Raw genomic sequence first — 26,101 nt, 5'->3', positions numbered from 1 at the left:
AGAAACTGGAAAACACAACCCAAAGGACACAGCTCCACTCACACATGAGGCTCCAAAAGACCACAAGGAACCCAGGAAGGGTCAGCTGCTGCAGAGCCCTGTGCTCCGTGCTTCCCTGGGTCACTGCTGAGCCCAGCAACCTGCAGCATCACGGAGCAAACCCAGGCACTGCCCAAACTCTGGGTGAGCCCAGGCAGAGAGACCCAGCAGCACCGTGTGCATCCCATCAACACTGGAATTTGGCTGGAGGCATGTCACTGGAAATGCATTTTTTTTTTTTCCAGGGAAAAAATAAAGTCATAATTAATCATTTGTTCCAATTTTTCACTAGAAGAAAGAATTTTCTTTAAAGTATATGTTGGTTACAGAAAAGCAGCTGCTTGTTTTGTTTTCTGTAATGAAAACCAGAAGATTTTTCCTGAAAAAAGTTTTGAAAACCAGCTGCTCTGGTCAGTAAAGCAAAAACAAAAGGAAACTGTTGCAACTACTAAAGTAAATGTTGTTTTGTTTTTTTGCTCTGAACTTCCAAGAAAACAAAGAGGGGGCACGATGTGATTGATTGCCACCAGGACTGAGCAGACACAACTTATTTGCTGCAGCACAAACCTCTCCAGCCCTCCTGCACTCCAGGTGAGCTCAGTTTCAGCAGGAGCAATGCAGCAGGGTGGGCTGACAGCTCAGGACAACAGCTCTGGACTAGCAGAGAAATTCCCATGCTTGGGTTCTTGTGAACCAGTATTGTCCTGTGCAGATGTTGGATCTGAAATCCTTCTGAGCAGCCACCCAGTGCTGAGTGCATGGGAAGTGCCTGCATTGCTGCTGAGTAAAGGTGGGATCTCTGGAACCCCCAGCCCAGCTGCACTGGGGGAGATGCAATAGGAAAACATAATCTCATTGTATTTCCTCAGTTACCCGGACCAGAGTTTCCATCTCACCTCCCTTGTAAAAGGTTTTCCAAGCCTGATGAAGCTGAATGGATCACTTCTATGAACACATCTCTGTCTCACATGAAGAATTTTAGCCTCTAGGAAAAAAAAAAAAAAAAAAAAAAAGGCAATAAATAAATAAATATAAGACGTCTTGCTGGATCTTAGGGTATATATATTGATTTTTGTGTTCGACAATCAAAGCACCGTTCTAGAGCCAAACACTTCCTCATTAACGTACCTCCAGTGAATTCCCTTCTCTATCAATCAATCAAGATGTAAATAATTAAAACAACATTTTAGAATAAAATGTTCCGTTTGTAGGAAGGCCTGGGATGTGTGAATTATGAAGCATGAATTCATGCCTAGTTCTATTAATGGCCCTCGACCTTCGGCCTCGCATCTAGTGGCAATGAAGTGCTCATTAATTCACCGTATTTCATGTGCTGTCAACTCATCCCATTTGCATGGAGCTCAGCCCCCCCCAAAAGGTCGCCCTGCAGGGACAGCAGACGCAGGTGGTGATGGTTTGACCACAGCCCTCAGCAGGGCTCAGGGTTGGCTCAGCCCTGAGGTTCCATTGGCACCAGGCAGAGCTCAGGACCTTCCCCCCTGCACAGCCCAGGGCTTTATTTAACACAAAACCAGCATACATGGGCTTGGGACCTTCTTGCAGGTTAAGCTGCCGTCATCCATCCTATCGCTTAGGCAGGGAAGTTCTGCCTATACATGGCATCAGAGTGGCCACCACAGGAGATCCAGAGCTTAGATTTCCAGTTCCCACATAGAAACCAGGACAGACTTCTGAAAGACACTGATGGAAACAGGCAGATGATGCTCCTAGACAGAAATCACTATGGAATTTCAGAGGGCACAGATGGAAATGGGCAGATGAAGCTTCAGCCTCCGTGGCCTCTCTGCTCCCTCCTTCACATTCTCTAAGCAGAGACCTGATGTCCCACCACTTCCTCAGCTCCTTGGCACGGTCACAGAGGAGCAGAGGCCACCCTGAGGCCAGCACAGCCCCCTAGCAGCAGGTCTCACAGCCTCCAGCCAGCACACGGGGGTCTCACGCAGGGCCACAGCCCTCATCCAAGGGATTCTTCAAAGGCAAGGATGCAAATTCTATTATCCATCCCTCAAGGTTTCCTCTGTTAAAATCAAATCTGGACCCGGAACATGTCTGTGCTCCTGCACTCTGAGATGAGCTTTAATTAAGAGGTAAAATTATTAAAGCTGCAAGTTATTATAGCCTCAGGACCCTGGCCCGGTGATATGAAGCAGATGGTCCAGGGGCAAGCAAGAGCACTTTATTAAAGAAGCGTTTGCAATTCATGAGCATTAATTATGTCCACTTCTCTCATTTTAAAATGTTATGCTTGTCATCCCTGGTATTGTGTGGAAAGCAAGCATGATGAATTAGGCAAACCCCTTCTGGTTCAGGACATATTCTTTGTGTGCCGAAAATTAAAAGTATTATCTCCCAGAAGATAGAGCAGTCAGAATATTTAAGGCTCGCTCCCTCCCTCCCTCTGGGTTTCTCCACATCACCTCACAGCCCTGCCCAGGTTTTGGTGCTGCTGGGACCTGGCCACCCCCAGCAGGGCAGCAGGGAGACGGACAGCCAGCCCCAGGATGGGGACTGAGAGCATGGGGTGCTCCAAACAGCTGCTCACTGGGAAATCACTGCCAGCCTGGGCCAGCTGCTTACCCTCTCACCTCACCCCCTGCCAGCCCTATCTATTATTTACAAGCCCATAAAGCAAAGAATGAGGGAGAGGATGGATCCTGGCTGAACAGTCCACTCTGCCACAGTTTGCCACCGTCACCAAAGTGCTTCCACATCACATTTCCAGAGGTGTGAAAAATCTCCAGGTGCTCAGTGCCAGAGCTGGGCGCAGCAAGGGGACACCACAAGGGAGAACAGAACAGAGGTGAAGACACCAGCCTGAAACTCAAAAATCACAGCCTCAGGACTCAGCTGAATGAGAAAACAGCCCCTGGGATAAAGGAACTTCTGAGGGATTTAGCAGAAGGGAGCACCCAGGATACAAATCTAGGCACAACCCTGAGGAAGACCAAGTCTGAAGCAAATGCTTTTTCCAGTGAGCACCATGTATTAAGCTTTTGCCATTCTTTCAAAGGGAGAAAATATCAGATCCAAGCTCCTCTTCCCAGAGAACAGCCACAAATTTGTGAATGCTGGTAAACGCAAACATGAGAACTGCTCCTCAACCCCTTTGGGATGCAATGGTAGGAGAATCTTGTTATCTTGATGGGATGAGACTCTGAATCTGCGCCAGGTGGGATTTGCTCATCACAGAGATGGATGGGCTAGAGGAGCTAGTTATTTTTGATGGTAAGAGGTAGGTTTGAGAGCAGGCTGGTCTGGAAGAGATGGCCCAAGCAGGTGTGGGTAGCACAAGGAGGGTTTGGCAAAAGCAGTCGGGATGCTCAGCCAGTCTACCTTCACATGAAGCTCCAAAACATGCTACAAATAAGTGATCAACCTGACACCTCAGTAGCCCCTGAAAAGCCAAGTCACAACATCACTTCCTTATTCTCATCCTCTTCTTTCTTTCCTTGCCTCTTTTGCCCAGACACTTGTAGCACTCAGTAACCACTTAAGATGTGAGACAACAAATCATGCCTCCTATCACACCCAGCAAATAGAATTTCCTTTCCGTTATTCCAATTCACAGCTACAAATCTTCTCCTTTTATTTTCCTAGGTACAAACTCAGGTTTTCCATGTAAAGGAGGTCTGGTACCATGCCTGATGTTACAAGGCTGGTGGGAAAGGGCTATTAACTTGCTGAGACAGACTGCTTCCAGCCCCACAGGGCATCAGATAACCCAGTCTGACCTTACAGCGTGAAGCTGCCCGCCCTCCTGGTAATAGCTTCACCCACTACACAGTCTTGGTTAAAGATGACACCGTTTACATTCATTGAGATTTATTGGCTCATCCTTTTGCCTGGAATTAAGGCCCCAGTGAGGGACAATCTGGTTTTATAGGCAGAGGAGCCCAGGACTGGAGGAGGCAGGGGACATCATGTGTGCAGGTCCCCCCAGGGATAGCACCAGGTTTCTGGAGGATGCCAGTCCCTTCTGGAAAGGGACCAATTCCACATCCCAAAAACATTCCCACACACTGAGCTTATTGTGAAGCATCAATCCGAACTGGCTAGCATTGAATGTCAGCCAAAAAGTTGATGCCTTGAAATAAAATTAATGGATGCTTGAGCATCCTTACACATAATAAGCAAGATGTAAATGATTGAGTTCAGCTTGATTCAGCCAGCCCCAGAGCAGGGGGTGGGGGCTGCTCAATGCAGGTGTTAAAGAAAGCCTTTTGCAAAGCACTCAGAGATCAGGCAAGGTGTAGGAAGCAGGTTGCATAGGATCCAGACAAACAGGAAAGAAAAAAAAGCAATGTTAAAGCTGGAACAGGCTTCATGGCATCATGATGTGACACAGCAAAGGCAGGGCAGGTGTCTGCATGACTCACTGCCAAAATGTCACATTGGCCACCAGGCCTCTGCACCCTGCAGCCCAGCACAAATGCCAGAAGAACCTGCTGCCCTCTGCACGTTTCCAGGGATCAGAGATTTTGTTTGTTTGCCTATCGGCTTCATGGGGTTTTATTTTTTGCTTCATGATTTAATTTGGCCATGATTTATTTATAGTCACAGTTACAAAATACGCAGTCCCTTCTGAGGTCTGTGTCCACAAGAACACTTTCAGGGACCAAAATAATTGCCACAAATGCTACTGGGCAAATATAGCCCTGGAAGAAATGCTCCCAGGACTGCGAATCATCCTCCCCATGGCTGGGAAATTCAGCCAGGCAGCACCCAACACAGCTCTTTGGTGTTAACATCAGATTTCACACTTGTTTCCATTCTTGCTTTCACTAGTCACGTCCTGACACTTCTGCTCATGCTCTGTCAGAAAAACCTCAGCTGGTGCCAACATCAGAGCTCTGCAGAAGCCACTGACACAGCAGAAGACATCTCAGCACAATGACACTCACCTCTACGGTGTCCCCAAGCATTGCTCTGATCCTCTTATGGAAAAGGGATAACTGGCCCTGCTGCAGAGGTTTGTAAATGAGTAAAGACCAGAGGTTGGCAGTCCAGGAAGCACCTAAGGCAGCCTGAACCCTGGCACAAATCTTGCCCAAAGAACCTGGGCAGAACTCAGGCCAGTCTTCACTCCCTGCTTTCTCCTGCCAGGGACTCACCTCCCACCCAGCCTTCACAGGGCACTGGAAAAACTAGGATAAGCACTCAGCGCACCCAGCAGAAACAGAGGGCTCATTTTGCTGCCAATCAGAGCCCATTTGGGTCCCAGGACAGTCAGTCGGGCCAGGGAATGGCTCAGGACTCCCAGGTGAGATGTGAATTTTCAGAGAAGAACCTGAAGCCAGCTCCAGCACCAGGGCAGCGAGGCGTGCAGTGCTCCAGCTGCCCCACAATTACCAGGTACACAGTTACCTCCTGGCGCTGGCAGGTCATTTACATATGCAACACTTTCCTTGCACGTGTATGCATACAATTGCTCATGCGATTATCTCTTGATGCCAGTATCTGTCATGCATACATACATGCATACTGCAACCCTGCCCAGCTTGCTGCTTGCACGGCCTCATGCTGCTTTCTACATACAACACTGAGCCAAAGGAAGGTCAAATCTTCCCAGCTTTCATTCTCCCCCCACTAAAATAACACCCTTTTTGATGAAGTTAAACACCAGCATAGCTCATCCCAGTCTGAGGGCAAGTTTGGTCTGTTCCTGGAGTCCTGAGTGACCCACAAAAAAGAGGGTTAATTGGAAAGCACAACCTGCAGACCTCCGATGCCTTTAGGGTTAGGAAAGTTTCTCTGCTGCTCCTGAGCTGCAAAGAGGTTGACTGGCAGCTCCATCTTCACCATCACAATGAAGTGCATTGGGGGCTGGGTTGCCCCTGGCTCAGAAGGTCTCCCATTATGAGGAAAGAAAAAAGAAAAGCAAGATTAGATGCTAAACACCAAGAAAATGAGAAGGAAAAATAATTTATCACCCCAGTTTCCTCCCAGGGCTATTAAATGCTCCCCATCCCCTTGGCTGGCTGGTAGGAAGCACTGTCCTGTGAGGGCAGATGGCATTGCCTCTAGATTACCCCCAGGTGCTTCACGGTCAATTAGAGGCGAGCTGGGAGTAAGGGAGCAGGGTTAAAGATTACGCAAAGGGCCAGGCCGGTGGCACAGCAGGGAGCTGCTCTGCTCATCTATATTATAGACACTAATTTGGTTTAATTTACTTCAAAGGCTTTCCTGTAGGATGTGGCGTGTGCAGGGTTGGGATCTATTTTTCTCCAAGGAGGTTTGAAAGGGGCTGGGGCCTTTCTCTTGAAAGCATCCCAGGGAGAGTGCTTTGGGTTTGGGATTTTTTTTTTTTTATCTGTCTCCAAAGACAGATAAGAGGGAGCCCTGGGAAATGAAAGCCCCCAAAAAAGTATATATAAAAGGAAACACAAACAACAAAGGCTGAAATGAAGCAGCTAAAGCACTTTAAAATAAAGCCTGTCTCCCCCCTGTGCAATAAAACCATCCTGCAAAGAGCTGGCCAAAGATTCCCCAGGAAAAGTCCTTTGGTGAAAGGGAAATATGTTGAATTATCCCTCAGGAAGTGAATAACCCAGGCACAACTCCGGCCCTTTTATCCTTTCATCAACCAAGGGAGAAGTGGCTTGTTAATGCCGGGAGGCTTAGCGTGAATGTAAATCCAAGCAAATAGCCATGGGGCTGATGGGCTTTGGGCAGCCCCTACAGGGGTGGGGGCAACACTGAGGGCTGCAAAACCTCACCAGGAACATCCCACAGAGCATCCCACAAGCCATGTAATTTCAGTCTGGATCCTACTTGGCTGAAATGAGGATTAGCCTGCTAATGCTTCTGGGTGCTCCCATGGCACCTCCTGGTTTCATTGCGTGGGGTTTCAGTGTCTGCATGCACAGCATCAGGGCTCGGCACCCCAAAACGTGGTGGAGGAAGTGCTCCGTATCACTGCACAAAGAAGCTGAGCTCAGGACAGCATCGATAATCACAGTAAATAATTGCAGGAGGAAAAGTTGACTGAGTGAGAATAGGAAGGCTGAGGGGTCAGCACCAGAGGGCAGAGAGTGGAGGAGAGGCTGGAGAGCAGCCTGGAGGGATGGGAAGGCTCTGGGGATGGGTAATGGGATGCAAGAAGTCGTGCCACGCTCTGAAAGCAGGCAGTGACTTCTCCAGCCAAGTCCTGAATGGATCTAAAGCTACAGCCCTAACCACATCACTGCTCAAGCACCTTGGGCAAAAATCCATCCCTGTGCTGGGGGAGGGTTTGGCTGGGGAAGGCAGCTTTTATTTTAGGCTGTACTGTCTTTGTAAGTATTGCTGCTGTTGTTACTAAAACATTCATTTTAATTGACCTGGTTACGAAGGAGCTACAAAATTTGCTCAAACTGCTTGTGATCAGTCTCTTCTTGTACAGGTCCTTAGCAGAGCTGAAGGGGGCAGCTTCCCTCCCGTCCACTACAGGTTATCAGACATTACTGGTGGCACACACAACAAGTGCAAGAAAGTAATGCCACCTTGAATGGCAGTGAGAGAATTGAAAAGGACGTGGTTCACCTTATTTAGTTAATTAGCCAATTTAGCCAAGGTAGAAAAATAATTAAAAGATGATTTGCATCAGTGCTGATCTGAGGTGCCAGGGTCACTTGCCCACACCGTTTCCTCAATGCAGATTGTGCAGGGTAACTAATTGCACGTTGCTAGCTAACTTGGCCACTTTACCAATTACCTTGAGTTTGTTTTGAAGCACGTTTCTGCAACATTCTGGCCATTTGTGGTGCCTGGCTTCTTCACTGGAAGACCACAGCCAAAAGGGTCACCAAGGACCAGAGCATCTTTAGGTGATTTTGAGCCCTCCCTGCTCAGGGAAGCACGGCTCTGCGGTGCCACCGTCCGGCTTCATCCCTGCATTGCAAAGCAGACAGCTGCTCCTAGGCAGCGTGTTTTTTTTTATTCCTACCATTATTTTTTCAATTTACAAGGCAGTAAATGAAAGAGGAAGATGAGATTTGCTCAGCACATTTTTCAGAAGTATTTACTGCTGAGGGTACTACAAAAGCTACTTAAACAATTGCTTTTATGATACGACACACATTAAGGGAACTTCCCCCTGTATTTTTTTCACCCCTCTTTGCCACTTCTCCCATATTGCTGCTGTTCTGTTCAGCTAGCTGCTTTATGGGCTACCTTGATTTTAATTGTGCTGTAGCCCCAGGGTGCACTGAAATTTTTGATTCTATTGAACTCAAAGTGTGCACACAGCTGATGGGACAGAAATGCTGGATCCTGCCTTAATGTCTTTTATGAGCTGGGGTGTGTGGAGAGTGTTCAGAGAAGAGATAAGGAGCTGTGAAGAGTCTGGAGCACAGGTCTTATGGGGAATGGCTGAGGGAACTGGGATTGCTCAGTGTGGAGAAGAAGAGGCTCTCAGGAGACCTCATCACCCTGACAGGAGGTTGTGTCAGGTGGGGGTGGGAGTCTGCTCCCAGATAACAGCGATAGGATGAGAGCTGGTGGCCTCAAGCTGTGTCAGAAGAGACGAGTCGGGTCGGATATTAAGAAAAAAGTGCTTCTCCAAAAGAGTGGTGATGCAGTGGCACAACTGCCCAGAGAAGTGGTAGAGTCTCTGTCCCTGGAGGTGTTCCAGAATCACAGAGATGTGGCACGGACATGGGAGTGGCATGTTGGGTATGGGTTGGGGTTGGGCTTGATGATCTTAGAGCTCTTCTCCACCATTAATGAGTCTATGATTCTGACATTGGCTGGTCTGTTTAGCAACAGGGATTATTAGTACATTAGTTTAGGAACCAATACGTTAGTTTAGCAAAAGGAATCTCTGAGTGATAGTTCTAAAACTTCCCATTTCAAATTTAGTGGCTGAGTAGTCTTGTTTTCCTTAATAATTTTGCCCTGGGGACTTAATAGAATACTTTTATCTTTTGCTTCAATGATTTTGCCTCGCAAGAAGCACTGCAGTCATAATAGAGTACTTTTATCTTTTGCATCAAAAGGTGCAAGGATACTTTCCTTGGGTATATATTGTTTTAAAAAGTTTCTCACTATGGCCTAATGAGCAATGGAAATTTTCCAAAGTGGATGAAAGTGAGCCAAAGGCCTCAGTGATGAAGCTGATGATGAAAAATGGGTAAGAAGTAGACGAGCACTCGACCACCCTAGATACTACTGAGCATGCCCAAAGGGATATTAGCATACATTTATGAGTCCTTAAAAAGAAATGAATATGTATACCAACATACTGCATATGTATGCCTTAACACTTCCAATGTAGGATGTGAACTCTGGTAGGATGTGCTTGCTTGTCTAGCCACCTGGCATCATGAGGAATAAAGGACTGCTGTTTTCTAACACCACACTGGAGTTTTCCTCCCGGATTTCTGATGACAATTCTATGAATGGATCATCTGAGGTGGAGGAGGTACCTCCATGTTGGGTACTGGTTGTTCCATGTCCACCATGGAGACAGACACCTGTGCTGGGGCTCAGAGCGTGCTCACCAAAGCCGTAGGGGTGGAACAAGAAGCAGGATGTTGGGATGCTCAGGCTGGCATTCAAGCTTCACCAGTAGGAGAGGAATATCAATACACGCTTGCATTTCTAAGTTCCAAGGCTCAGCCTGAAACACAGCCCAGCATAGTTCAGTGTAGGAGAGAAGCTCTGCGGCTCCAGCAGTGGCAGACCCAGACCCGGTCCCCGACCCGGACCCTCGGCAGTGCCGCCTGCAGCCGCCGGGTGGCGGCCCCATCCCGCACTGCGTGCCCGCACGGAGTCGGCTCCATCTCTCCCCCCTTCCACGCGCGGCCGGCCCCGAGGCTCCGGAGAGGCCCGACTTGGCTGAATTAAGGCCAAAAATTTCAAAAGAGCTCGCTCGAGGCCAGCATTGGGTTCTGCTGCTTTCCTGCCCAACCTGAGGGGCGTTGGTGGGGGTCTTTCCGCCTTTGAACCCTCCCTGCATGAACTCCGCTCTGCAGCTGTGCTTTCTACAGGAGATCCAACCCCGGGCGTTGTTTCCCCTTTCAAAAATCATCGCCCGTGTTCCTGGCTGCTCCACAGATGAGTTGGGAACGGATATCTGTGTCCTTGCTGGGAGCACGGTGCCAGGCATGGTGTGACGTGGGACCTCTGCCTGCCCAGGGCTGCATCTCACAGGGGCCCTACAGGCAATCAAGATCTCCTGAGCATCACCAGAGCACCCCAAAATGATCACCCAGGGAAAGAGCCTGCGTTGGAAGCCATGGCCAGGGGTCCCTGAGGCTAAGCTGGGCACAGGGCTGCCAGGCAAAGCTTAGTGGCGAAGCTGCAGGGCACCTCTTGCTGCTCCCTGGGGACATGGCTGGGTTTTGAGCCTCAGGACCTGGCTTGATGTCAGTAATCAGCCTCAGCACACAGTGCTGCAGGAGCCATTGTGTCTGTGCCAGCAGCACTTGCTACATCAGCTCGGATATTTAATAGCCAAATGAATGAGCAAGCAGAAGCACAAATGTTCCTGTGCCAGCCATGAAGACTGCACACGTTGCCTACAGTGTGCTGTTTTTCTAGCTGTCATTGCATCTCCAGGCTCTGAGTGTTTCACTGCACAGGAATGAAAGGCTTCTGCTGTTTGTGCAGGCTGGTAGAGCTGGCCTGGCCCTCCAGCAGCTGGTGCTGACCTGAGACTTCATGCTCAGGTGCATTCTGCTGGCTTTGGTGGCCATATCACAGGGACAGTGCAGAACCAGAAGGATGAGTAGGAATCAGCGCAGTGCTGAGCTCAGGTCATGGTCTCACCACCCATGCCAATGAATCGTCAATCCCCCAGCACAGCATGTCTGCCTGCCAGGCAGCCCAGCAAGCTCACAGCCCATCTCAGCAGGAGGATTGAGCCCAAAATCTGCTGCGTGGCATCACCGAGCCCATTGGTGGGACAGCTGTGGAAGCAGGCTGGTGGAGCACAGCTTGGCTCTAACCCGCAAAAATGTCAAAAACAGAAGCAACGGAGTTATTCTGACTTTTATTTCATTGCTTCTTAGTCCACACAGTCGGTATAAAATCAGAAAAGCAAAGCAAAAAAAAAAAAAAAAGAAAAAAAAAGAAAGAAAGAAAAGAAAAACCCAAACAAAACAAAAACGACGACAGCAACACGGTGTCTGGAGTCCTCAGGAGGCAGCCTGGGGTCTGCACAGGTGCCCATTCATTGCCAGACACATCTCTGACACACAGACAGAGGACAGACATCGCACTCCGGCATTGGGCCAGCAGGGCTCCAGCCAGAGCTGCTTCTGTTCCTCTTGATCATGGGGGGAAAAGGAACCTTGGTTATAAATGCTTTATTAAAAACAATAGTAAGTCGTCTAAGTACATAAGCAGTTGTAAGCTCATTTATATTACACAGAATTATTTCTCATTTCTAGCTTTGTTGTTTACCTCAAGATTGTTAGCTGAATTTCCAGTGAATAAGGTTAAATTGCTAGCAATATAAGGAATGGTAAATAGATAGCACCATTTCATATATCTGGCATTTGATTTCATAGATATACTGGGTTTGCTTCCTGCTCATCAGCACTCTACCTCCACGCAAAGGTAATGTGCATTTCATGATGGGAGTACCCAAGCTTGGGCTGCACCCAGCACACACGGGGAGGGAGCACAGCCCCTGCTTGATTGCATTCAACCTAAGTGATTTAAAAGCCCAAAATCTCAGTGGGTGTGGTGGCAAGGCAGTGGGACTTGGGCAGTAAGTCATTTAGGCACTTTTGGCAATCCCTTGCTCCGAAACCCTTTGAACCTTTTGGAAGTGCCTCCGCCAACCCTGGCACCCCAGCTGCCAAATCACAGCAGGCAGAAGGAGCAGGGACCAAGCCTCCAGCTGACAGCAGCAGGCGAAACTCCAGTGGAGAAGCTCTGCTTTATGCCAGTGTAAGAGCAGCCAGAGCTGGGGGTCCCAGGGCTCGACTGAGGCTGGGATGGAGAAGGAGAGTTCAGATCAAAGAGGGTTCTGCATGAGAGAGAAATCACCGCGCTCTTGTTACACTGTTAGGAGTAATAATTCCTTAGGCACTTTCTTTAGGCTTTAAAACATAGCGTATGGTCAACAAAAGCAAACAATACTATGTACATACATGTAAAAAGTGTTATAAATAGGTTTTTTAAACCATAGATACTATATACATCTTCAATTAACAAGTAACCCTTTGAGTGTTTCCTTTTGGGATCGGTTGGGTTGGGTTTGGTTTTTGGTGGGAGGTTTTATTCCTTTTTTTTTTTTTTTTTTTTTGGTTAATTTTCCGTTTTCTCGTCTATTTTCCCCCGCCTCCATCTCCTCCATGCATGTCAGCAGTGCCCTGGCTGCACTTCCTGCAGCATCACTCGCGCTTCCGTAGGATGACATAGATGATGCCACTGGCGAGGGCCAGGGGGAAGGCCAGCCATGCCAGGATATAGGCGAAGCCGTAGGAGGTGTTTTCTGAGGCTTCGTGCCAGTCCGTGTGCCTCACTGTGAAGATGGCTGCACCACTCATCACGCAGAGCCCTGCAAGGAAGCACATAGGGAATGGGGTGAGTAGCAGCTCCCAGATGGGAACCCACAGCTGGACATGCTGGAGAGGATAATGCCAAATACCAGCGTGGAAAATGGCTTTTCCTATTGCGTGCTTGCAAACTGGGATGTGGAAGGTGGTAAGGCTGTGGTCCCTGGCTGCAGGTGAGTGGGGATATCATTGCCAGGCTCTGAGCAACAAGGCAGCAGCCCCTGGAGCAAGCAAAGTATGAGTTATCCCCTGGATTAACCCACCTCTTGGGCTGCTGCTCCAGACCAACCTGGCCACCCTGAGTGTCCCATTGAAAACCCTAACTGTAGCCTATGCCATCCAACCAGAGCTGCTGCAGATACAAGCCATGTTATTATTTTGGGTTAACAAGTGCTATGCAAGTGCAAGCCCCTGCCATGGCTCTGGATAAGCAGAACCTGCTCCTCTCCTCCCCCCCCTGCAGATCCCACTCTGCAACACAAAGTCTGCCCCTGTCCCCCATGCCCCCAGCCAGCCACAGGCCATCAGCCTCAGTGGGCAGTGTTTTAGCTTTGTTGCAAAAACAACTCATCAGCACTGAGGACTGCCCGGTGCCGACACAAAGCCACCACTATTTCTCCCCCGAAAACAAGCTCTTTCAGTCCATCCCAGCAGTTCTATTATACAGTCGCTGGGCTGTTGTCAGCACCACATCCCCTGCACAGATCTCAGGACCACCTACATCGAACCGCAGTGATATTTGAGCAGTAATTCCACTTGACACTGCTCCTTTGTTCTGGGAAAGTGCAGAAGTGGGAATACGTTTCATTAACTCGCCACTGGGGCACTTTCCATTCTCTGAGCACGAGAGCAAACTCCCACAGCCCAGCCCATGCAAAGAGAACATAACAATTGTCTGCAAATGCTGGTGGGACTGAGAGCAGGCATGCAGCCACGCCGGTCACCTACAGACTGCAGAACATACAGTGACAATTGTCTGCAGGAGGAATTCAGCAAAAGTGGAGGTGATGGCTACAATTGCATAGCTGCAGCATCTGCATTGAGCTTGGCCTGGTGAATATGCTGAGGAAGTGAAGGCTAGCTGCACTCAGCTGTTGCATTGATGAATGGCAAATGCAGCACCACTTTGGAGCCTGACTTTAAGAATATGCTCCAGTCTTGCCTTGACACACCAGGAGGGCAAACAACCTCTGAAACTTGTTCTACAGGGCAGTGCATGGTGACAGCCCAGCTGGCTGCCCAAGTGATGCTGGGGCCGGGCAGAGGGATGGAGAAGCTGGTCCAAACCCTGGATTTCCACAGTTGTAAGTTGCTGTGGATGAGTACACCATGATGGATCCGCTAGATAGAAGCAGCAAGAGTGGGAGAGCTGTCCAGGGCCTTTTGGTGCCTCTTATGGCTGAAATCCCAGCAGGAAAAACCCAGCCAGACTTCACATGGATCCAAGCAGTGTGAACAAAGTGCTGGGGATGCATCCTGCTCTGTCCAACACACCCAGCTGACCTTGTGCATCTTTTCTTGCCCCTATCTACCCAGCTCTGTTCAGTTGGAGCATCCACCAATCCTTGCCCTCTGCTCCTGCTCTTAGGGCACTGCTGGCTTGGCTTAGCTACCTGATAGCACCCCGCAGTCTCATCCTCATCACCCACTGGTTGAAACCAAGCAGTGCTGCTAGCCAGACCCTTGGCTTTGCCAAGCTGCAACCCCCAGGAGGAGGCTGCAGCCTTCTGGAAGGCTCCAGAAGTGGCTTTCCCATCCCTTCCCAGGCATGGGAAGTTCTCTGGGTTTTTCCAGCAAACTGTGAGAAGACCACATCAAGCTCAGCTCCTTGACCAGCTCTGTCTGCTCCACTATGTGAAACCTCCTGCAATGTGAGCACAGCCTACAGACCTCAAATTCAGCATCAAAGCAAGAATGGACACCAGTTCCCACCTCTGTGTGGTTCATCTAAACCTCTGCTTACTGCTGTCCAGTCCATGGGAAATCTGTGTGGAGATCAACTCTAACTTTTCCTGACCTCTGCACTGGACTGGAGAAAGATTTGACCCAAGAAAGGAGCAGCAGATCTGCATCCTGATGCTGCTTCCCCTAGCACACCAAGCAGAGCACAGACAGGAGGGTAAGCTCCCAGTTTCTCCTCTGCCAATGAGGATGCATCAGCAGTCACTTAGGAGAGAGCAGACTTCTGCTCCCAGTTCAGCTAGACAAGTTCCCAGGCAGATAATTGCTTTATTAATGCCCATTTCCTCTCCTTGTCTCCATGGGTGTAATGTATTTCATCACATCTATCTTCCCAAAGATGAACTGATAGAAACTCATCCTGTGCTTTATGGCCAAGCAGAAACTCTTATAATAGAATTCATGTTGTGTTTGCTAGAAGAGGCTAACTCTAAGCTGTTCCTGAATTGCAGTGGCCAGTCACTTAGAGGATGCTCCATCTGAAGTTCAGTGGGTGAATTTTTCAGTAGCAGAACACACACACAGTGGTTTCCAGATGCACCTCTAAAGCTCTCCTAGACAGCGAGTCTCCTCACCAGACAGCTGGGTGTTAGGCTCATACATTAGCCAGAACCTCCTTGAACAATTTACTTTTTCTAGCCTGAACACTTGAAAATCCTCTTCATTGGTTTCATACATGGAAACACAAACAGAGCCAGTGCTTTTGCAGCATCTATATTTGGAGAACTGCAACGTAGTACACGAATTGTGGCTCATTTCCAGCACTGACTTCTTAAGAGTTAAAAATAACAGCTGACAGTTCAAAGGCAGCTGGCTCACCCTGCATGCTCGAGCAGCTCCTCACTGAGGGGGAAATCACCAGCCCTTTATGGCAAGTTTATAAATAATCCTTGGGTCCTCTTTGGCCAAAACAGGATCGTCACTACATCCCCAAACACCAGCAGCTGTAGTAAATTTGCAATTTGCCCAGCCCAGCGAAGGTGGAACCCAACACTGACACTAGCAGTGCCCACCCCAAGTCATGGAACCCCAAGTGCTCCTCTCTTGCCCCCCAGCACCCCCCAGCTGGGGCAGCAGCCCTCCAGGCAAGCACAGCCTGAAATTTGGATGCACAACGTACCCTGGCAGCTGGACACCAGTGTATAGGAGCTCTATGGATCCACATTATGCATACTCTCTTCCCTTCAAGGAGCCAGCTTGACTGCCCTCTTGTTTCTGTATTCAAGAAAGCGCTCGCTTTCCCTCTCCTCTGCTTGAAATCCCATCCCCAGTGCATCTCCACACCCAGACCCATTGATCAGCTCCCACTTACCAGCAAGGATTTGGAAGATCCCAGTAAGGTAAAACCGTCCACCCTTGGTGAGTGTGAAGAGCTGACAGAAGAACAGGAAGAGGGACAAGACGCTGAAGATGACGGAAAGGATCATCATTGCTTGGACAGACTGCAACCATTCTGGGGAAAAAACAGACAGAGACATCAGTGACAGCAAGCCCCAAGCACAGCATCATTCCTGTGTCACAGCCCTGCCACCCCACGTGGCTCCTTGGTCCCAGTGATGCTTCTGCATGGCCACATTCAGTGTGATGTTGCCTGGGGATTTTGGCCAACATGTGCATGGCTCAGCATGCTGGAAAGAGAAATGATGGGGTCACACTCTTCTTGGAGAATGCTGAGATGCACTTATGATAGAAGTGTGTTTCAGCTGTACTAGGAACACCAAAGCCACGTGCAGCAGTGTGGGAGACAGCGAGCCAGCCACGCTCAGAAGCAGAGTAAACAGAGCGAGTGCAAACCTCCCTGCCCTTGTGTGGCAAACCTGCTGGAAGGAGCCAGTGGCAGCTGCCAAGTGCAGCTCTGTCCCAGAGCCGACCAGTTGAACCAGCCCCTGTGTGAGTCACTGCCCAGCTATTTCCAGGCCTCGTGGGTGTGTAACTCCCGTGTAAAAAATATATATATATATAAATAAACAAGCAAAATGCCTCTCTACCCCATGAACTGCCACAGTCAGACAGAAAGAGGCAGTGATGTTCACCGCCCAGATGGGGCCATACTGACAGGTATCACTGCCTTTCTTTACAAACTTTGAGCTCATAATGGATATTTGTAGTGTACCTGCACATCTTGAGTGGTCTCTAATGATATTACACCAATTCATTCAGCAGGAAAGTCAGACCCATGCTCCTGCCACAGTTTGACTCCCACCCGCTACACTGCCCAGGCTGCACTCCGCCAGGAGCAACGTTCTACAGCAAAGAGCATTTCTACAAAAAAAGATGGCTGGAACACAGCAAGACTTCCAAAAACAGCTACATTTTGGCTTAGCAACCTTCAACATTCAGTGCAGCAAATGAAGCAGTGCACAGAGCAGAGGTGAGCACGCTCCCTCCCCCCCCCAAGTCCCCACTGGCAGCACTGAGAGCTGAATTTGCACCAGGGAGTGCAGTGCAGACTCATGCCAGGATGGCAATGACGACGCACGCCTGAGCCCTTCCAGCAGGCTCCACCAGAGAATAGCAAATCCATGCCCGCAGGGAACATCCTGTGCAATTTAGTAATGTCTGTCTTGTTTGACTTCAGCCCATAAATCCTACCTCTTGTCTCTCCGTTTGGCCTCCTGCTGTTCGTACAATAGAACAAATGCAGTTCCTGCTCACGAAAGCAGACAGAAACCACTGAGTACAGCCCCTGCTCATTGCAGACAGCCTTTTTCCTTCCCTCTTTCCCATGCTCCCCGTGCCAAATTACTCCGTAGCATCAACGTGCCTTGCTGAAGAGCTGCTGCGTTCCACTTGTTCCATTGCTGCTGGGTTTATCTCCACATGCATCAGTTGCTGCAATTCGTTAGGACAGAACTATCAATTCTATCACTTCAGGAAATGCCAGTGCAGTTTTCACATGGACGTGCACACCAAACATCCTATATATTTTATCCATCTTATGCTGGCTTGGCAGGAAAGCCCCTGCCTCATGCTTCCATGGGCACCAGAGGGGATGCTCACATCCAGTCCTAACTCACTGCTCAGAGTGGGGCAGAGAGTTAGGGGGCAGCTGCTGACTGCCATCCTATTGCCATGCTCCAGATGAAAGGCTCCTATGCAGGTTCTTCTGTCATTTCAAGAGCCACAGGACCAGGCTAGCAGAGGAGCCCTGTCTGCTCGGAGGTGGATGTCCAACTGCAGGTTATTTTAGGCAGAGGCTGTCTAGACAGCAAGCTGAGCTGCCCTTTTAATTACATCCGCCTCCTCAGGCCTCATTTTTGGTTCTGAATGTAAATGATTTTATGGGCTTTGCAAAACCCCTTTGTCATAGAGAGCCATGCCAGGATGCCCAGCTCATTACTCAGAGCTGCAGGTGTGAGCAGCAAGTCCAAGCCTACAGACGTCAGCAGTATTAACACAGCTAATTGCCTTTAGTTCCTTAGAAAGCACTGCTATAACTGCAGCTAGCAGTGCTGCCTCCTCACCCTCAGATACTTTCAACTCCTTCGCTATCAGCACTGTGCCCCACCTGTTGGATTGAAATGAGGCAGGTTCCCCCAGAGGTCTGGGTGCCACAGACTGCACAAGGGGCTGTCAGCACTGGCACTCCCAGGCTGCTATTTGTGGTTTCCCCAGGCACCACTCGCTTGTTCCTTGTTCCATTTTTCTCCTGCGTCTCTTCAGCTCCATGTTTATATCTTTGCTCTTCAGGAGGAGGAAGAAAAGGGAGCAGAGTGGAAAGGACAGATAATGCCCTGCCCAGAGCTTCCTGAGAGCGCATCACGGGAAGCCCAACAGCCCTTCAGACAGTCAGGAATTACACAAGAAGCTTTTAAAAAGGAAAGTCTAAAATTTCCCTAAGCTCTGCAAACCCCCATGTGCTCACACCACCACTGACAGCCCAACAGGGGTGACAGGACTTCACCCTGAGATGCAGAAGAATGCATTTCTCCATCCTGAAGGGAAAGATGAAAGAAAGAAAGCTAGAAGAACAGAAATTGCATTGAAAACCCCAGCAGAACAGCAGCTCGTCCACACCCCCATCTCAGCAAATCCCCACACTCCTGGAAGGAAGGTTTTATACCCAATGAGGGTGCAGGATTGATGGGATGGGACAGAACGGGATGGACAGAAAGGTGCCCTTGGCTGAGAGCAGAGGGTCGTAAAGGATGGGTGTTGGCCAGAGTCGAATGTCAGAGACATGCAGTCCTCTTGGGACCCGTCCAAGGAGAAAGAATAAAGTGCACATGGAAGAACATTAATCTGAGCAACCAGCTCATGCACTTGATGCAAGGCATGACTAAATTTAGTGCTGTGTATTAAAAACATCTGTGTGCTGAGACCTGCAGCTTGTCTTGCCTCTTACAAGCACATGTGTCACACCCTTGAAATGCAGCCACTTCTGGGGAAGGAAACAACCACTAAGGAAGTCACTGTAGAGTATAATAGCTCCAAAACTAAAATGAATAATCACATGTACGAGGCAAACCTGCTCCTTCAGTGCTGGGAGCTGAAGATCAGCAGGATCAGGAACAACATGAATATCCATCAGCACGAAGGTGGCAGCTGAGGGCTGGCAGCAAAAGCTGTATTGTCCAAAGCAGACCCTCAGGTTTCCAGGTCTGATCAAGAATGTGAACTGACCCCACATCCTTGGCTAGGAGGAGGACAGGATACATCACAAGAGATGGGGTTTGCAATGGTTTTGAGCACCAAGGAATGGCAGCTCCCTTTGCTCCAGTCCCACCAGCACAAAGGTGAACCTCCCCAGCCATCCTGCAAGTTGCACCAGCTGGGAGAAGCAGGGTATGCACCCAACACCCACTTCTTTCCTGTCCTCGTGTGTCTGCTCCCTGGAAAGAACCGTGGTGTGATGGATTGAGGTATTCCTGGAAATTGTCCCCCAAAACAGGGACTTTATAGCTCTCCCAAGGTATTTGCAAGAGGTGCAGATGAGCAGGTGGGAAGCACTGAGGCTGCAGGAATTGCCTCCCAACTCTTTCCAGTCCTCTTCTGCCATTCCTTCAGAAGGAGATGAAACATCCAAAGCACTCCACTCTCCTCTTTTCTTCTTTTCCTCTTCCTTTTGGCTTAAAGCTCCATCCAAGAAGTCTCCAAGGCTCTATAGCTCTCCAGAACTGTCCATTTCAAACAGGCATTGTCTCTTTGGCACCGTATCTCCATTGCTTAGCCTCAAGACTGACCACAGCCATCCCATCAAGCCATTGAAGCTCACATCCTGGAGGCAAAACCCAGTGCTCCAAGGCAGCAGCAATCTGCTGGCACCATTGCATCCACCTTCCATCAGGTGTGTGACATCCACGCTCGCTCCAAGCCCCTTGGGGTGACTCTGACCTCCTCCCGACTTGTGCTTCAGAGCAAGTGGAGGTGGTAAATGCATCATTTTGAGACCTCCTGAGGGTTTGTGTGCTGTTGAGTTGAAGTCCATGCCCTAGGAACAGGGATGGGCAAACCCAATGAGCAGTGTGGACATCCAGAGGTCTCAAGTTCCAAAGCTGTTGGGTTAAGGGCCGTCCAGCACTGCATGCTGCAGTGGGCTCTGGTTTCACAGCCCTGGTTTCCTCCCACAGTGCCATCTTTCTTTTGCTCCTCTTCTAGGGAAAGCCAACTGACCTCACACAGCCGAGAGCAGGGAAATCAGCAGAGCTCCCCAACCCCTCTGTACCAGATGTGCTTTTTGAGGCAACAGCAGAAGCCTGGTTTTAAGCAGAGGAAATCCCTTTTATATCATAGGCAACACATTTATGGCAGAAATCAATACATTGCTGAAAGAAAAGAGCTTCCCATTGATGGGAACATCCCTGCTCTGGGTGACTCACACATGCTTTGCTTGCAGCTGTCACATCAGCAGATGCAGGAGTGCACCGCAGGCTCTCAGTTATCACGTGAATTGGCAGGCTGCTCCTCTGCCAATGTTTGGGGTTTTCTTTTCCCATTGAGAAAGCCCCAAACCACCAGCCTGCCTTTGACGAAGCCACAGAGCAGCAACACGAGAAACTGGGAGGAGGCAACAGGAGAATCATCCCATGATGTTACAGAAGGATGTCCCTGATTGTCCCCATTGCTTCCCTGCATGTGACATTCCCAAAAGCAGAGAAAGAGTAGTAGAGAACAGTAAAACAACCTCACCCACATTAAAAAAAACCTCTTCAGATATAGGGAGAAAAGGCCACTTCGGGGGAGGGGTGGAACGGAAGAATATTGTTGGTGTAAATTGGGGGTGGGATCTGTTAAATAGCACTTGAGCAGCTCGGTCCCGTGCTGCACTGGGATGGAGCAGCCGGGGGCTGGAGCGCAGCACAATTCTGGGATTCAGAGCTGAATTCCTGAGATAAGTCTTTTCCAGGAATGTCTGACAGCGCAAACGAAGCAAAGATTGCAACATTTTTTCCATAGTTCTTGGCCTCTTGGAAAAAAAAAAAAAAAAATCTATCTAACAAAATGGACGCACCGAGCGGGCGGTGGTGGAGCGGAGCAGTGGGCAGCAGCTCCTACTCACATTCCCACCTCCTTACTCCGACCAGGATATGCTCAGAGGAGGAATTTGGGAGGTGGGGGCTCAGCGCAATGACCCTCCCCAAAAATCCACGTCTGTGTTGAACGCGCCAGCCCAGCCCCGCCTCATCAAACCTATCCCAGCTCTGTGCTCAGACCGCTCCTTCCCCAGAAAACAGCAGAAGAAATTCCGCACAGCAGCGGCCACTCTGCTGGCCGCAGGAAAAACAGCTGCGTTCACACACTGCGATCTGTGCCAAAGCCCTGAGCGATGGCTCCTCGCTCCTTTGGCACGCAGCGTTAACCGTTGAGCGCCGTGCTTGGCACCAGCACAGGCACCAATTCTTGGGGCTTTCTGCAGCCTGCAAGGCGCACAGCCTGCGCTTTGAGAGGCTGAGACGAGAGCGGTCAGTGGCAGCTGCTATAGGGTAGTTTGTATTTTTGAAAGTAAGCAGATTCCTTGCAAAGGGAGCGCAAGGAGAGCAGTGTAACCCAGAGAGCTTTAAATGAAGGCCTGAGCACGGTGCAGCTCCATGCAAAGAGCACCTCGTCAACCAAACTCCACTGCTCCAACCCGTTTGGCCCATCTTGCCTACAGCCCCTTTAATGATAACAGCTTTAATGATAAGAGAACACTGGCAAGAATCCAGAAGGGGGGCACACAACACAGCCTCCCTCCGCCCAGGACATTTAGAGGTGGGGAACCCCATCCCAGCCCCATTTTGGACAAACCCCTCTCACCACCACCATCTCCCCACACACGTGATCCCACAGACACCCAAAGCAAGCAATGGAGGTTGCTAGAGCAGAATATTCAGGGAGGTGTTTATGAACTGGGGTACAAATCTCCACCTTTTTCAAGCAGAAATTCGGCAGTTTTTGAGCACGTGTGCCCAACGGTGAAGCAGCCAAGTGCTGGGGAAGGCTGGGGCTCCAGTGGGAGCCAACAGGATCCAGTGGGATTGCTCCCAGCCTGGGCCCAGCTCCAGCTCTCCCCGCTGGCCCTGATACCAGCAGGCGTCAGCAGAGCCCCACGGTACGTTCCTCCCTCCCAGAGCATCAGCCCCCACCCATGGGTACCAGAAGGCTGCAGATGGGGGCGAATCATGAGTGCACAAAGCCCCAACCATCTCCCATCACTGCCAAACCCTTTTGTATGCCCACACCACGGTGCATTGGTTGGCTCCTACACCAGGAGCACTGTTTGGGCAGTGGCAGTGTGACTGCGCCCCCCGTGGCACCAGTATGGTCCATGGATTGCTGCAATGGTTTCACTGAAGAATCTATTCACAGGGAAAATGAAACCAGGCTAACTGAAAACAAACACCACTGATACCAGCCCTGTCTCCTGTGAAAACTGAAGCATGGACTGTACTGTATCCCTGCACACAGATTTGGAGTTATGACTATTCCCAGGTGCCTGGAAGCTCTACATCCCAGCAGGAACTCCTCTTCCTCTAAGCTCAGAAACCAGCTTGCATTGAAAAACCTCCCAGCTTGCATCAGCCTCCATGCCAGCTGAGCACAGATCTGCCCACAAACCACCTGCAAAGGCCAATCCCCCTCAATTTCACGAGCCCAGAGGGCAGTGACAGCAGCAACAGCCAGGGAGGCACTCACCATTCGTGGATGATGTCAGGCACTGGAAGATGGCACCGGTCCCAGAGGTGCAGTTCTGCCACAGGTCCGCTGTCTGCCCGCCGTTCACGAGCCATTGCTGCAACGAGATGCAGCCCCGTGAGCAGGAGCCATGCACCCCTTGCGTTCCCAACCACGGGCTTTTCTTTAGAAAGAGGTTTGCAGAGCAAATACTCATATTTGATTTTTGCTGCTTTGGCCTCAACAGCAGAAAAAAAAAAATAAATAAAATAACAAAAACAGAAGCTCTTTATTCCCTTTAAACATGGACCAGGTCCCGTGGGGGACGCACGCTCCCCTCCCTGCTGCGTCCCGCTGCCTGGCCGGGCAATTTGAATGCTGCCACGTGATTCCTAATGACTCGGAAGGTTTTTGTAAATTCTTCCACTGCTGCTACTACCAAAAAAGAATTTAAAAAGGAAAGGAAAGGACGTGGTGAAGCAAGACTGCAGATCCACAAAACTGCTGCGTTCTAAACCAAAGTCAAACCTCTTTTTAACTGGGCTCCGTGCTGAGAAAAATGCTTGGAGACCCATGCAGACCCCAGCCCTCGTTATTCTAGTGTTTGCTAAGTTCACAGCTTGGACATCCTGAGTAGGAGATGCTGTCCCTATCTCATGGCCCTAACGGAGCACATCTGGAAAGCAAAACTGCTGATGTTGAGGATATTGTACCCAACCAGTCCCACTCTGCTCCATTTTGCTCTGACTGGCAGTACTGGTCCCACAAGCTGAGCCCGTTAGTAGCACGGTTTCGCCCACATGGATGCGGTTTGGGTGATGTGAGCTCAAACACAGCGTGGATGCACTGAACACCCCCGGCCGCACCCAGCTTCCACCCGTGGGACAACAAGAAGAAGAGTTTTCAGTGCAAAATACTCAAAATCCCACTGCTAGCAAGGCAGTCATCAGGAAATAAACTTTTCCTGCAGAAAGCTGGGCTGGAAAAAGAACCGCAAATAAAACGATCAACTTCCGTCCTTTCCGATGCCTCGGTGCCGTACTTACGCTGACGACGGTGGAGACGAAGAGGAGCACCAGCACGGTGACGTGGAGCACGATGATCCCCAGCAGCAAGAGCAGCATCCTGGCGGTGGTCTCGGGTACAACTGGACGAGGAGAGGGAGATGCTGCTGAGCATGCGGACGTCTGTGTGTGTGTGTGTGTGCGTGCGGATCGCAGCCCCGAGGGCAGCAGGAGGCGCTCCGCAGGCGGCAGAGCCCGCCCGTCCCGCCGGGAGCCCCGGCCCGGGGCGGGGATGCTGGGGCACAGTTTTGGGGCTTCTCCCGAGCCCTGCGGCGGGGTGGGCACCAGAGCTCCGGTGCTCCGGGGTCCTCCAGCCCTTCTCCCCTCGAGAAGGGTTCTTTGACTTCACCTCCCACAAAAATCCCCGGGGCTCCTACGAGTGCTCTCACCGGGGGCATCCATTGGCCCCCTCCCCTGAGGAGTGTCGAGTGGCTCCCCCAGCCCCCCTCCACCGGGGGAACTCCGATTGCTTTGCCCCGTATGGGTGGGAGTGCTTCCCCGCTCCATCTCCCCTCCGTGCTCCCCGGGAGGGCTCTCTCCCGGCCCCTCTCCACCGGGTGGAGAGGTCCCATCCCACCTCCACATGAGACCACCGGGCAGCCCCCACCGGCCCCGCTCCTCCGGGGAAGCATTCCCTCGCCCATCTCCCCCGCGGATCCCCGGGGCGGGGACGCGTCCATCTCCCCACAGAGCTACCTCGGACCCTTTCCCTCGGGACTGGTCTGCCCCGAATCATCTACCCCGGGTACCCTCAGTGCCCCGAGGTCCCCCCGTGTCCCCGTCCCGGGCCGTGGCCGTACTCACTTCGCGGAGCCGGGAGCGGCGGAGCGGAGCGGGCAGCGCGCAGCGGAGCGGGCGCGGCGCTGTCAAGTTTCCCCTTTAACCGGGGCCACCGCCCAGCTTGCGTCTGCGGGACAGGGAGGGTCCTGCGGCCGCTCCTCCTATAAGTGCGACGGCAGCTCCCGGCAGTCGCCCGGTGTCCCGTTCTCACTTCTCCCAGTCCGTCCCCGGGACCCGCACACAGCTCCGGCTCCAGCCGGCATCCCGCGGCGCTCTGCTAAGGGAGGGGCTGGACAGACGGCGCTCGGAGTGGGGCTCTGCTGTGTGCGCTCACCCCAGTGGGGGCACAGGGATGCGTGGGACAGGAATTAGAGAATGTTGGAAGCTGGCTGTGCCGGAGTCGAGGGAAATTTCATCTCTGGTTTGTACAGCGGGGCTGTGTTTGGCAAAGGGACCCCTTTGTGACTTGCTGCTCTGATGGCCGTTGGTTCTGGCTGTCTGGCAGGGAGCCTTGGCCCCTGGAAGCCTTCTCCTGGGGAACTGATTACAGGAGAGTGTAAGACCTCAGAGAGGAAGGGGTGCTTCTCTCAGGTGCAGCAGATCTCCACAGACCCAGAGGGAGCCCTAAGCACCACCACCAGCCTCCCCATCTCCCCTCTGCACACATCAGCTCCAGACTGGTCCTGCCTCGTTGCAGAGGCAGATGAGTTTGACATCCAGCTGCCAAAAATGTAAATCTTGGGAGAAACAGGGAGAGAAGCGTGCTTGGCTCCTTCCTGCTGGCAAGCAGGCGTGTTCCCTGCAGCACAGGCTTGGCTGTGCTGTGTGTGAGGGAGTTTGGAGCACTTTGGGGAGGTGCACAGGGGAGATGGGTCAGTGGCCCGAGGCTTCACACCAAGCTCCAGCCCCTGCTTTGCCACCACCTGCACAATGCCACCGAGCCGTGCTCCAGCAGTGCCAGCCCACAGCTGTGCAGAGGGAGTTTAGTCTAAGATCTCCACTCCTGTGCCTGCAGCTTTCTGAGCATGTGAGAAATAGCTGAAACTCAGCTCTGTCTGGATCAGGCTCTGAGCACCTGCTGGAGTTGTGGGTGTCCCTGTTCATTGCAGGGAGTTGGACTAGGTGGCCTGTAGTGTTCCCTTCCAACTCAACAATTCTATGGATCAATGAAAGGAGCCTTTTGAGAGAAATGAAGCCTGTTTTGGCTGTGAGTTGCAGATTAGAATCTGTGGAGGGAGCCCAAAGAGAAGTGCCCATTGATCCAGCACTCCCTCATGCTCTTGGAAAGGTGCATCATTCAAATGGATTGGGGCTCTGGGAAGCCATCATGCAAAATCAGAGCATTTTCTATGGGATCATTTAAAACTGTTAGGATGCTTCCGTTTCTAGAGTACAGTAATATGAAGTTGGGAAGGAAATTGATTGTCATATAACATTAGAGGACTCAGATGTAAGCAAGGGGCTGTGAGGCCGGGCAGGGTGCAAGCTTCAGCAGGCTGCATCCATGGCATCACCAGGACCACACAACACAGGCTCTGCCATCAGCCCAGCATACATGTACACCTCATTCACTGCCTCAGCCAGGTGGATGGGAATGAATCTTTTCCAGCTGCACAAAAAGGGCAGACTTTCTCTGGATGTCTTCTCGTGGATGGA

General features: G+C 50.8%; 1 protein-coding gene across 1 annotated transcript; it reads right to left on the bottom strand.

Moving 5' to 3' along the window:
- Positions 1-12,265: 12,265 nt before the first annotated feature.
- PMP22 (peripheral myelin protein 22) lies at positions 12,266-24,588 on the bottom strand. The gene is made up of 5 exons (XM_031599185.2): positions 24,470-24,588; positions 23,648-23,748; positions 22,623-22,719; positions 15,820-15,960; positions 12,266-12,550 (listed from the first exon to the last, which is right to left on the bottom strand). The coding sequence occupies exons 2-5, from the start codon at positions 23,723-23,725 to the stop codon at positions 12,384-12,386; spliced, it is 483 nt and encodes a 160-aa protein (XP_031455045.1). The 5' UTR covers positions 23,726-23,748; positions 24,470-24,588; the 3' UTR covers positions 12,266-12,383.
- Between the last annotated feature and the right edge of the window lie 1,513 nt (positions 24,589-26,101).

This window comes from Phasianus colchicus, chromosome 20, assembly GCF_987193195.1.
Source record: "Phasianus colchicus chromosome 20, bPhaCol1.hap1.1, whole genome shotgun sequence".
Classification (NCBI taxonomy): domain Eukaryota; kingdom Metazoa; phylum Chordata; class Aves; order Galliformes; family Phasianidae; genus Phasianus; species Phasianus colchicus.
The sequence above is the reverse complement of the archived record's forward strand: the minus strand, read 5'-3'. Positions and strand labels throughout refer to the sequence as shown.